General features: G+C 43.6%; 1 protein-coding gene across 6 annotated transcripts in view; it reads right to left on the reverse strand.

Moving 5' to 3' along the window:
* Positions 1-12,474, reverse strand: part of CACNB4 (calcium voltage-gated channel auxiliary subunit beta 4) — a 248,781-nt gene that overhangs the window by 44,184 nt on the left and 192,123 nt on the right. For 5 of the 6 annotated variants that reach the window (XM_046019260.1, XM_046019261.1, XM_046019262.1 and 2 more), the window contains 3 exons: positions 10,642-10,761; positions 8,662-8,784; positions 1,868-1,998 (listed from right to left, as the gene is read on the reverse strand). In XM_046019260.1, the coding sequence (XP_045875216.1) occupies positions 1,868-1,998; positions 8,662-8,784; positions 10,642-10,761 (374 nt within the window). Of the gene's footprint in view, positions 1-1,867; positions 1,999-8,661; positions 8,785-10,641; positions 10,762-12,474 lie in introns of those variants that run through there. The other variant, XM_046019266.1, reaches the window with a different exon arrangement.

A 12,474-nucleotide genomic window follows, 5' to 3' on the forward strand; every position in this document is an offset into this window, starting at 1 on the left:
GTTTCATGTCTTTGAGTCTTGGTTTTCCTATCTATAGAAGTTACACATCTCATAGGATTGGTGTAAAGAAAAAAGAAGAACATGTCTGTGAGCTCTTGGTTTTACTCTTTTAGTTCAAGAGTACATAATAACATTATTGTTTTTAAATATTTTATTCATTTATTTTAGACAGAGAGAGCAGGAGCAGGGGTAGGGGCAGAGGGAGAGAGAGAATCTTAAGCAGGCTCTCAATGCTGGCCTTGATCTCATGACCCCAAGATCATCACCTGAGCCAAAATCAAGAGTCAGACACTTAACTGACTGAGCCACCTGGGCTCCCCAGTGTATAATAACATTATAAAATAATAATAATAATAAAATAGCAAATTTGGAAATGGTAATAATACATTTATTATTTCATTCAACAAATATTTTTTTGAGTATCCATTGTTCTAAAATCCAAGAATACAACAGTGGGGGGAAAGACAAAATCCCTTCCTTACAGAGACAGATTTTAGTAAGAGATATCACTATCAAATAGATGAACAGGTAAATACATAGTATTTCTAAAAATAATAAGTGCAAAGGAGAAAACTAAATCAGGAGAAAGGAAGTAAAGGAAGGAAAATGGGTATAATTTTAAAGATGGTGGCTGGAAAGGTGATATTTAACAAAGATCTGAAGCAGATGAAGGAGTGAGCTGATGGAAATATGGAGAAAAAGGTTCCAGTAAGAAAAAACTAGGAAGTGCAAAGGTCCTGGAGTAGGAACATGTGTTCCTGATTTGTTTAAGGAGCAGCAATAGAGATTAACAGTCAAGAGAAGGAAATAAGAGGAATTAATAATTAATAATATTGTAGGCATGTTATAGACTAAAAAAGATTGGTAATTAAAAGTTAGGTGGGGGCACCTGAGTGGATCAGTCAGTTAAGTGTCTCTTGATCTCAGCTCAGGTCTTGATCTCAGGGTTATGAGTTTAAGCCCCGCTTTGGGCTCCATGCTGAGTGCGGAGCCCACTTAAAAAAAATTTAAAAATAGAGAATTAAAATAAAAAAGAAGTGGGGCTAACTGTATTTTTGGGCTGTCTTATCACTGTTTAAGAAGTTCCCTTTAAGACAAAGGCAAAAGGGGCCCTAAAGAACAGAGGAATTTCTGAAGCAGAAAAGGATCCAATAGAAAAAGGAAGTTGAGAGTCAAGAGAAACAACTGTTTCTATATTAGACCTTTCAAAAAATGGTTAACACGTGTCAAATTCATGCTTCAGCGTAGGTTCACAATATACGCAGGCTCGGTGTGATTCTGATTTCTCTTTTCTCAGGTTTTGCATGTATCCCTGGGACCTATGAACACTAGCACTTTGAGATTTTTGTGGCTGTTTCATTAGTTCACTAGAGGTTGATTCATCCAAAGTCAGATGGTGTCTCCATCCCTTTACCAAGAGATGACATATGCTCTGAGTGGAGAAAGGGGTTTCTAGTCCTGGGACAGTAGCACGGTACCATTGCATTCCTTGCCCACTTGGGGGGGGTGGTCCTCTGTGAGAGTTAACCAGGAACCTGATGCCAGGTCAGGCCAGGTTCCCACCTGCACTGACAGAGGCCCCATATGACTCTCGTGGAGGAGAGCTTAATTTCCAAGGAAGTTTTGCTGAGGCCACAGAAAAGTCTTCCCTGTGGAATTCATGTTGATGCCCATGATCTGAGGCTCGAGCATTTCAGAGTGAACTCTCTGAAACCCCTCTGTGTCAATTTCAGAAACATCTCATACCCAGGAAAGTACATTTCCTCAGAAAGCATACATTTTTAAGCTAATAAGCAAACTTGAAAATATTATCTCATTTTTATACCCACCTCCCCCAAATAAGTGTATAGAAACAAAGGAGACTTACCCTCCGTGAAAACGTCCCCTTTTCTGTTCTTGCTGAATCCGTATGTTCTCCAGTCTAAGCGGACTAGGGATGAAGCCAATCTCACAGCCCTCTTTCACCAGCCTTCCTATCCACCAATCATTGTTATATTTCTGGAATGCAGATATAAAACTGCTATCAGTAGTAATTCACTTATCTTCACATCCCATTAATTAAGTTCTGAGGACCAGAAGAGCCACTGTTTATATTATACTATATTGCATATAAAACACAATTTATATTATATCATACTATGTTATATCTAAGTGTCCATAGACTAAAGCCAAAGTCTGCAAACTTTTTACCTAAAGGCCCAGATAGTAAATATTTTAGGTGTTGCAGGCCTCATGGTCTCTGTTGCAGCTTCTTAAGTCTAGTATTGTCACATGCACAAGGCCATAGATAAGCAAGTGAGCATGTTGTGTTGCAGCTAACATTTTCTTTCTAAAAAAGACCTCAGGCTAGAATCAGCCTGTACGCAACGGTTTGCCAATCCCTGAACTAAAGTTGGGTCCTAACCTTTGGATTCCTTTAGTCCTTATGAAGAAGCCCCAACCAATTCTTAAGAAATAGATTTTGGAGGGATAACTATGCATCAATGTAATTGGAACCGTGGAGAACAAGACAGACAACTCTAAGATGAAATACATTCAACTGCCAGTTATTGTCCGAAGCTTTCAGGTAAAGATTCTGTGATACTGTCTGTAATCTATTCTCATCGGAGAACTGTAATCTTCTAAACATAGGTTTACAAATTCAGATCCATCTCATTGCCTGATAAAAAAGAAATCTACTCTTACAAAGGCTAAACATATTGTATATATGTGGAGTTTTCAAAATAATATCCAAATGGCCTGAAGTCCAATAGGAACACCAGGATTTCCATTTACACAGAAAGTTCCATGACACATAAAATCAGAAAATTAACCCACGCAAAGGCTTCCACCAGTATGAGGTAAGGCTCTGTGAACATGATCCTATTCAGAGGGTGAGCAAAGTGGTATTTGTAATTACGGATTTGCCAAAGCGTAGATCAGAAGGCATATTTAATCCAAGCCACCTGCCTCAAAGGAAGGTTTCAGGTAGGTGATTTTTAGAAAGCAGGTATCAGTCCTATTGTTCATATCCTCCAGAGATGGTGCCAAAAACTTTGTCTTCATCAGTGTTGTGTTGGGCAAGACTCCCTCTCTGTTTGATCCAAAAAGTATCTGGTTTATTTTTCAAAATGAAAAACTATATGTAGTACAGTTTGCTTAGCTCAGAGAAAAGTGAAATTTATGACGCTGACACATTGTGAAGGAGAAATGGATGGTTTCATTAACTCACTGCAGCATGAAATTCTGCATAGCCATGAGTAATTTGCAACATCAGCCTCATACTCAAAAGCAAAATGGTATGGCTTAGGGATTTGGCCTTTATATGCACATAGCTCCTGCACAAGGCATGCATGGTACATAGTGTGAGATGGCATTTCAGGAATGTGGGTTGAGGGGGACACTTGGGCAGCTCAGTGGGTTTAACTTCTGCCTTCAGCTCAGGTCCTGATCCCAGGGTCCTGGGATGGAGTCCTCCTTGCTCAGCGGGGAGCCTGCTTCTCCCTCTCCCTCAGGGTGCCACTCCCGTTGCTTCCCCTGCTTGTGCTCTCTCTCTCTCTGACAAATCAATAAATAAATTCTTAAAAAAAAGAAAAAAATTTCTTGAAAAAAAGAAAAGAAAGAAATGTGAGTTGACCTAATATAAAATCTTGCACAATCAAAGTCTTGATTTTTCCTATCTTTCCATTCTGTATTTCAGGAAAACAAGCTTGAAATAATAGGCCTGTTTATTCTGGAATCAACAAAAGGCAAGGAGGCCCTTTTAGAGTCTTTGGTGCACAGGTCTGGAATGTAAATCTTCGTGTGGTGGGGACAAAGCAGGCCATGAGTCAGAGTGTCCTAGGGTTTAAGTTACTTCCTGAACCGTAAGTTAGCCTGCGGGAACACTCATTTATTAAACGTTACCCAAGTGACTCAAAGGGCTTCTAGAAATGGTTCATGGCAACTTGCCAATCTGTTTTAGCTTCCTCATAGGCAGTAGCTAAAATGCAGTGATTATCTGGCTCCATGTAAATGAAAAAGTTCTCTGAGCCACCGGAAGTTGCCACATAGATTCAAGAGCTCCACACTCATGTCATTTGGTGAATGTGATAAGAAGAGCTGCCGTTTTTTCTCTGCATTTAAGCTTCTCATTACTGAAAAAGTGCTTAAAGCCGTGCATTAGAGATAGTCATCTGGCTGACAGATGAGATGAGAGGCGACAAGACTACAGAAGTGTGTTCCAGAAGTGTGAGCGAGGGGTTCTGGGACCATCACCTCAGTGTTGCTCCATTTCTTCTCATTCCATTTCCCTAACATGATTAGCACTTTCTCTTTCTAAGATGTTTTCTTATCACATATTTCAAGATCTGAAAATAAGTGACTCTAATCCATGCCAGATTACCAGCTCAATTCTATACATCAAACTGCTGTCTGAAGAGGAAGTCACTGAGCAAGGAACATATAAATCAAAAAGCAACCAAGAGGACAAGTTGAGAATATTGATGGAATGGAGGAAAGCAATAACATACAGCAAGGCTGGAATGTGGGTGTGAGGGGGTGTGCATAAAATATGTGAGAGCTTCTCTTACCTTTTAAAGTTCTGCTTCTCCTTGGAAACAATGGGTGTTACCGACTAATGAATAGGGTTTGGTCATTTTGATGGAAATGGTGAGACAATCCACTTAACCGTTCAGATGGTGGGACACATGTTTCAGGCTCCGTGTCCTTGCCCACCAGGCAAATGTGGATATCCTCACCTCACGCACTTTGAGAAGGTGGAAATCATCAAGTCGATGCTACCCCAGCTTCCTGTTAGCAAGGCTCTGAACCGTGGGTGTCTGCACCCATCCTCTCCCTGCATGTTACAATGAATAAGTGGTCCCCTTCCTATAAAAAATCTCACCCCCCCCAACTTGGGGGTCTGGATCCCACCCTTTTTGCCTACTCAAAAACTATACTCCTTTGCCTATCTTTCCTTTCCCATCAACCTCTCCCTCTCTCTGTCTGTTAGTATCAGCAAGTGCAGGTGCTCCATGAGCTCCTGTCTTAAAAGAAAACCTTTGACTTCGTATCCTCCTCAGTCTATCACCTGGTCAGTGTCAACCTCCTTGAAAGCATGCTCTATGCTTGCTAAACATTCCTAACTCCCCTTCTCTCCTCATCCCCCTTCACTTGGCTTCCAGACAATCGTCCCAATGACTTCCGCACCACTGACCACCGTGTTGCCAACCCAATGTCCATTTCTCACTGCTCATGTTAGGGGACATGTCACAGCATTTGCCACAGCTGACTGCTTCCTCCTTTGGGACACACTCCCCTCTTGATGCCCATGCATCGCTCTGTCCTGGTTTTCCTCCTATATCTCAGGCTTCTCCTGTTCCCTCTCCTTATTTGTTGAGTCACATCATGTAGCCCACCTCTGCAGGATGGAATTCTTTCAGGTTTGATGTCAGGTTGCCTTCTCTTCTCCCTCTCCTCCCTCTTTAGGTGACATCGATCATTATCACGGCTTTAAATGGCACACATAAACTAATGACCTAAATTGACATCTTTGGCCCAACCCTTTCCTCGAAGTTCCAGATTCTTGTATCTAACTTCTCCCTGATATGTCCTTTGAGATGTCCCCTTCCATCTGTCCTTTTCCCACCTTAGTATTCTCCATCTCCATTGCTCAATTCACAATCCTTGATCTCCCTGGTCTGTGATTTCTCCCTCACTCTTAGTTTCTTGACCTCGTTCATCACCACCGCTCTTCACTAAAGTGTGGAAAGGTCTCAAATTTGTCTACTTCTTTCCATCTTGCTGCTGCCATGCTGGCTCAATTCCATTAGAATGGTTCTAATGGTCTCCCTGATTCCATAATTATCCCACCCCAATCCATGGTCTCTACAACAATCAGAGTAGTCTTTGAAAAAATAATAAATTCATCCTACTCCTTTGCTTTTAAAGTCTTCAATGGCTTCTTATTACACTCAGAATAAAATCTAAAGTCTCATTGTCACTTTAAGGTCCTCTTCGACCTGTGTCCTTCTTACTTCTATGACTGTGTCCTGCTACTAGGTCCCCAGCTCACTGCATTACAACCATATGGCCTTCTTCTAGTTAACTGATTATGCCAAGCTTTTCTCCTATTGCAGGGCCTTTGCACATGGTGTTTCCTCTCCCTTGAAGACCTCCTTTTGCTCTTTTTAAGGTTGTCTCCTCTTCATCTTTCAGGTGTCTACGTAAAGTTCACATTGTTCAAAAGGCCTTGTTTGATCACCCCGTATTTAAAAGTATATATAACACCTTCATCCCTATGTTTTAAATTTTTTAGCATCTGCTTCATTTTTCCCCCAAAGAATACACAATTTGGAATTATTTATTTGTTCATGATCTGTCTCCGCACAAGAATTCCAGTCCATGAGGGGAGAGAATCTGTCTGCTTTGTTTATAGCTATCAGACAACATCTGCCACGGCCTGGCACAAACTTGAACGCAAGTGCTCAAGAATTGTATCTTGAAGGAGTACCTGAACAAAGGAACAAAGTAGATAGAACTTCACCCAACTCACATGGGCACAATGCAAAGAGAGACATCTGTAGACATCCAGATGTTTGACCTACTTGCTATCAGGTGGCTAAAGTGTTAAAACTATGTATATGTCTCGGTGTCACTAATGCCAATGTAGCATGCAGGGCTTCAAAGTTAATGATTTGCAAAACTGTTGTATATTTACCACGTGCATCTCATTTTAGACTGGGGATAAGCGCAGGTATTTCAGCGATGTGCAGTGATTGATTTTACTGACCACACTGCTTCAGGTTTCACTTTACTGTCCCATTCTCTTTTTTTGAGGGGCATGGGGGCATGCCTACCTGCCAGTGTATGCCTCCAGCCCCATTGGGAAGTTCTGTGCAGAACAAGGCAGGCAAGACCATACTCCCGACTTGGCCCCATTCTTGTGCCCATCCTCCAGATACCATCCTTCCCCTCTACCACAGCCCTTCACTCAATCAGCGATCCTTCCAATAGAGTTCACTAGGTTCAACATGTCAGCACTGATAACATGCTGAAATCTCTCCTATCTTAGAAAATAAAAAAGCAAATAAAAATTTAAAAACACTTCCTCGATTCTATACTACATTTTTCTAGCTATAATGCACTCTCATTTTCAACTCAAAGCTTTTAGGAAGAGCAAATTGCAATTCCTCTCCTCTAGCCTCCAGATTATGTGGGCAAAGGCCTAATAAGGGTCTTTACGGGGCTTTCAAGCACCCCAGACACAGTGTACCTGAAAGCCAATTCACAACCACATCCACCTTGCAACAAAGCTTCTCCCCTCTCTGCCTTCTTCATCTACCCATCCGCTCATCCCCAGAGCGCCTCCCTGACTTCTTTACTTTGAAAACTGACCCATCCTCTACTCTTTCTAGTGAGATATAAAACTGGCCTTTCTCCATCCTTCCTTTCTCTCTATTTCACTTTCTCCAATATCACCTCCAGCATATGAATCTCCCAATCTTGCCTGTCTGCCTCTTCACTCTCCCTCCAAGCTGCTCCCTCTCTCCAGCCTCTCTGCTGCAATCTCAGGCCAGCCTCTGCAACGCTCTCCTGACCATCAGAGTCAGTATGCTAAGACACAATGCTCGTGGCACCTGCCCATTATTTAAAATTCCTCTCCAGCCCACTGCCTAGTGATAAAGTCCAGGCTTCTTGTCAGGGTCAAAGAGGTCCTTTCTTATCAGGCCCCTGCCTGGGTGACCTGGCTCATCCCCTGTACTACTCCCTACTTCCTCCCCTCCAGCCACGTTGCACTGGTCCTGGTTGTCCCTTCCACCAGATCCATCCCCATACTCACCCAGCCTGAACTCCCTCAGGTTTCACCATTTCTGTAGAGCTCCTGCCCCGCCCCCCATCTTCCTTTGGCCAGCCAGGTGGCCCTTCCTGCTTTTTTTTCAGGTTCCCATGATACCTATTCAATTTTACTACTATAGAACTTGTCATCCAGAGCAGAAACTAGGCACCTGCAAGTGTTTTCCACCAGACTCAGAGCTCCCTGGCAGTGGGGACAGTGTGCCTTCATCTCTGATCTCTCGATGCCCAGCACAATGTCTGAGATGAAGTAGGATTTCAATTTAGGTTGACTAAATGAAAGTTTCTGTGTCATCATTCCACCTTTCAAGTTGCAAGGCCTCAAGTCCTCTTTGTACCTCTCGATCCCTTAAGCTTTCTATTTCCCAAAGTCCTCTGCCTTCTTCCTAGCTTTAACACTTTAATTATTAATTATACTCTCTAGCGTTGGTTCCAAGGTCAAGGTCCACAGGATTACAGCAGAGATGTTTATAATTACAATATCTCTTGTAAATGGTCCCTCATGGGTAGATGCCATGCCGCCAAATTCACGTTTCCCTAAGTGGGATCCATAGACCTGTGGTTCTGCAGTCATGCAAGGTGATTAGAAGGTGACCAGGGGACCAGAGATCTGTCCTAAATCCACCCTATGATGACAGTGATCCAACGTTTTCAATGAGTGATCATGCAAGCAATGATCTCAGTCCTCTAAATCTGTGAGAACGCATGGATTTGGAAAGCCTGGCAAATTAAATAAGCCAACACACTGACAGCTCCTCAGGGCTCCTCTCGATTCAGTCTGGCTCAGAGCTGATCCCGGCTCTCGGCTCGTGGCCGGTTAAGGGACGCAGAGAGTCCTACATTTACCTCTTTAATGTGGAGGAAGTCCTTGGCGTCGAAGGAGATGGCCGTACTCGGAACGGGCACATCCTCGTCCAAGGCGCCACAGTAGCTCACGTTCGTCTTCACGGCAAACGCTACAGGCTTGGACTGGGGGCAGACACAGGGCATAAGGACAGAGGAAGGAGAAAGAGTGGGATTTTTCATATTGGAAAATACAAGAAGATAACTGATAGTACCAGGCAGGAAGGGAAACCACTTTCCAAAGAGATGTCTCAAATGGGTTTCACGGTTCCTGGCTGCGTAAAGAAATCTGCAGCAATGACTCTAAAATGATTCAAGCCAATCAGCCCAAACATTTCCCCCTCCTGGGCTGCTTTCCAACATCCCAAACCAAGAAACCTGCTCTAAAGTGCTGGGGAAGGGATGGAAAGACAGGTGGGGGGCTGTCTGCTTTGTCCTCTACTCCTAAAACTTTTATTATTTTAAATGATAACACACACCCCTTGGGATACAGGAAATGTGTGCTAGGTCTTACATTAAAAAGTGTTGGCAGGAGTAAAATAAATATTTTTTTGAGATAGCCTCAGACCTGAAATCCTATGGAATCCTACTCAAAATGAATACCTTGTCCTGCCAGGAAAAAGAAAGGTCAGTTACGGGCAGACCAGAAGGAGGAGCACCATCTTCTCCCTGGGTAACAAAAGCTCGTTCAGAAACTCTTTCTAGGCAAATTCCTCCCCAGCAAAGCACTCTTGGGTGGGTGCGTCCTTGCAGAGGCTAAGCAAACCAGCAGCCCAAGCTAATAGTACTGCGGCTGCCATCTGAGTGACCACAAAGGCCACAAAACACTCTGACAGAAAACGAAAACAAAGTTAGCTGAAGTGAGAACACGAGGTTCCTGCAATCCTGGATTGTTTTATTAGTGGCTCATTTATTCGTGCTGAGAACACGACTGGGGAGCAAGAGTTGAGGCAAGACCCTGGTTAGAGTCCTAGCCGTGTCCCTTCCCAAGCACGGCCCCACACCCCCTCCAGCCCTCGGAGCACAGATAGCACGTGTCCCAGCGAATGAAGATGCCTTGTTACTGGCATCATTCCCCTCTTACTGCTCTTACAATGAGTTTACTGTAAAAACAGAAAAAGGAAGGAATTCATATCACTTGAGCTTCAGTTTTTCTTCTAAAAGTTAGAAAGACTGGATCATTATGCCTTAGGAGTCTGTCCTGGAGGGCAAGGAACAGAGGATGCCCACAACCCGTCTTACATTTTACATGGAACTTCATTTGGCAAAAGGAGTCTATGCTAAAACAAACAAACAAACAAACAAAAACAGTTTGAAAGGCATAGAACAGGAGACCTCTAGTGACTCTTCCAGTTCTAAGATTTAAAAATATAGTTTGCTCTTTATTGCCTCCTGTAGGTACAGAAATTCCTGGGGGGCGGGGGCGGGGCTCGCCCCTGGTGGAATATCTAAAGTTCTATTTTTGGCAACACCTTTGATGGCTCATGTTTGCTGAAATACTAATAGTTGTTCAAAGCTCCAAACTTCATGCTGAATTTGAGGTAGGAGAGCGAAACCAAAAGCAGAGCTGTACAGAGACCCCACGGAACAACAGTCTAGCATGCACAGACAGAAATGAAGGCTGATGGCCCAGAGAATGAGCGGCCAGGAACAGGTAGAGCAACCTGTGCCCAAGGGGGCTCTCTGCCAGCACTGGGAGGGGCAAGCTTAAAATCAGCCACTACCGTAAAGTCGGAAGATGCCCAATAATTCGCCACCAAACTGAACACAAAGGGTGAGGGGTCAGGGTCTCGGGAAATGCCCCCCTGGGAATGTTACTAACCTCTCCTAGGGGGGTGAATGGGTCAGGGAACCTTACAATCTCGTGCCTTATCAGGATGATCATAAAATGATTGTTCCAGAGAAATCCGCAGCAGGGGACAAGCCCCTGATGCCAGCTGAGCAATAGGCCGCTTTGGAATCAAAGAGGGGCCAGAAAATCACCTTTGCCCTCTCCAGCTGGATCGCGGCTTGTTGTTCTCTCTCCTGCCGAATTGCTTCCCGATCCTCTTCCAAAGAGACATCGGAGTCAGAGGGCCTGCTCGTGTAGGAATCCGCGGAACCCTGGAAAGGAAAACCCAGAGTGGTTTCAATGAGGCGATGGGGAGCTCCTGTGAGCAGAACTCCTGGAGTGAGTTCTCATTTGCGTGGGGTTTGGTGCCCGCACTCTGCGCCTTTGCTGCAGACATACGTTCAGATGGCAGAATATGGTTAATCATCTTAGTAATTCAGAAGGTAGCAATGCTGTGAAGGAAAATATTTGGACTAGATTAAGTGCTAGGAAGTGAACTGCCATGAAAATCATGTGATACTCAGTTCCAATGCTTCTTGTTTTATGCTATCTTTATATTAAGCCCCTATTCATTTGTGAACTGGAAGTTTCATTCCATTCTCCCCTTTATTTATACGTCTAAAGGAAAAAAGAGATTCAGCCTATGATAAGAGCTAAACTCTACCCATACTTTGGGCTATAGAAGACAGATTTATCTAAGATTTCAACACAGCAAAGTAGAATCCTGCATTAGTAAATGAGTTTCTAGTTCCAGTATCTAGTATCTTTCACTATTAAAACTCCAGTCCTTGGCATGCCTGGCGCTCAGTCAACTAAGTGTCCAACTTTCGGTTTTGGCTAATGTCAAGATCTCAGGGTTGTGAGATCGAGCCCCGTGTTGGCTAATGTCAAGATCTCAGGGTTGTGAGATCGAGCCCCGTGTCGGGCTCCACATGGGGTTGGAGCCTACTTAAGATTCCCTGTCTCCATCTTCCTCTGCCCCTTGTCCCCTCTCTCCCTCTCAAAGCAAAACAAAATAAAACTTTAGTCATTGTTCCACAATAGCCACACCTGGTCACTATGTCCACCAAGCCATGAACCTTAAAGATGAAAACAAGGACGTTCTCAATGGAAGCACACACCTAGAAGAGCTATTTGAACAACACTGAAATCCAGCCTGACAGATGTGGCCACAGTACTGGGGGTGACCAGCATCACTCGGTATTCACGGTGTAAGAAGAGATGAAAACTGTAGTACCTAGTTAAAAAGTTAAAAAAGGGGGAACCTGGGTGGCTCAGAGGGTTGAGCCTCTGCCTTTGGCTCAGGTCATGATCTCGGGGTCCTGGGATCGAGCCCCGCATCAGGCTCTCTGCTCGGCGGGAAGCCTACTTCCCCCCCTCTCTCTCTGCCTGCCTCTCTGCCTACTTGTGATTTCTCTCTCTCTCTCTCTCTCTCTGTTAAATAAATAAATAAAATCTTAAAAAAAAAAGTTAAAAAAAATCCTTTAAGTCCTCCCTCTGGTTGCTAAAAGAACACTGCCCTTATGATATCCTTAAGCTGGCATTACAAGTTGGTATTTGCATCGATGATGACATTTACACAGCAGTGTCACTGACAGAACTGGTGTATTTGGTATGTTTCATACATCACACACAGATTTTGAAAAGCACAGACCTATCCATGTAGCTGAGAACCTACTATCCACTGCAGAAAAGAACTCTAAGAATGGTTGACTGCCGAAATGGATCCTTTGAAAGTTTTCCTAAACACAGAAATGTTAGGGTTAGCACAGATTTTCCTGGTGGCCTAGGACAGTAACTCCTGGTGAGAGGTTTTATCAGAACACCTAATAGAACCCTGGTTCTTAATTCTTCCTCTGCAACTTACTTTAGAAAACTATGCAAGTTACTTCGGCCACTCCAGACTCAGTCTCTTCATATGCACAATGGGAACACTGCTTACTTCAAAGAATTAAATGGAATAAGACATAACGAACAGCTAATTG

The sequence above is a fragment of the Meles meles genome, chromosome 9 (assembly GCF_922984935.1).
Source record: "Meles meles chromosome 9, mMelMel3.1 paternal haplotype, whole genome shotgun sequence".
Lineage (NCBI taxonomy): Eukaryota > Metazoa > Chordata > Mammalia > Carnivora > Mustelidae > Meles > Meles meles.